The sequence below is a fragment of the Penaeus monodon genome, chromosome 29 (assembly GCF_015228065.2).
Source record: "Penaeus monodon isolate SGIC_2016 chromosome 29, NSTDA_Pmon_1, whole genome shotgun sequence".
Taxonomy (NCBI): domain Eukaryota; kingdom Metazoa; phylum Arthropoda; class Malacostraca; order Decapoda; family Penaeidae; genus Penaeus; species Penaeus monodon.
The window spans coordinates 25,798,048-25,798,424 of NC_051414.1; the positions used below are offsets into that span (position 1 = coordinate 25,798,048).

Below are 377 nucleotides of genomic sequence, written 5' to 3' on the forward strand. Positions count from 1 at the left end.
CTGAATGAATGAATACAGATCTATAAACAGATAAATATGCACTGTACATATTTTAAATCAAGAGACAGAGCATCTACGAGTACCCTTCAATAGCATGGAAATTCACAGCCCCAACCTCTGTATGTCAATTTGCACACTAACACGAAAATTGCATTAATTACAGAATCCTACAATTACTCACCGGTCAGACTTCGCCCTTTGAAACCGCCACAGTAAAATTTCCTGAAAGAAAGAAAGAGAAAAAACATAAGTATACAAGTGAAGTATTAAGACTATTTCTTCTAACAATTTTTTTTTTTGTACGAGTGATAAAGTTCACATATTTGGTGAATTAACTCATCACAGCGAATCTAAGTTTATCGGTGGCTATATGTATG

The 377-nt window shown here is 34.0% G+C and overlaps 1 protein-coding gene across 1 annotated transcript in view; it reads right to left on the reverse strand.

Annotated features, from left to right (window-relative positions):
- Positions 1-222, reverse strand: part of LOC119592074 (prolyl 4-hydroxylase subunit alpha-1-like) — a gene marked incomplete at its 5' end in the record, with an annotated part of 27,605 nt that extends 27,383 nt beyond the window's left edge. Inside the window, 1 exon segment of the mRNA XM_037940886.1 lies at positions 182-222. Within this exon segment, the coding sequence (XP_037796814.1) occupies positions 182-222 (41 nt within the window).
- Between the last annotated feature and the right edge of the window lie 155 nt (positions 223-377).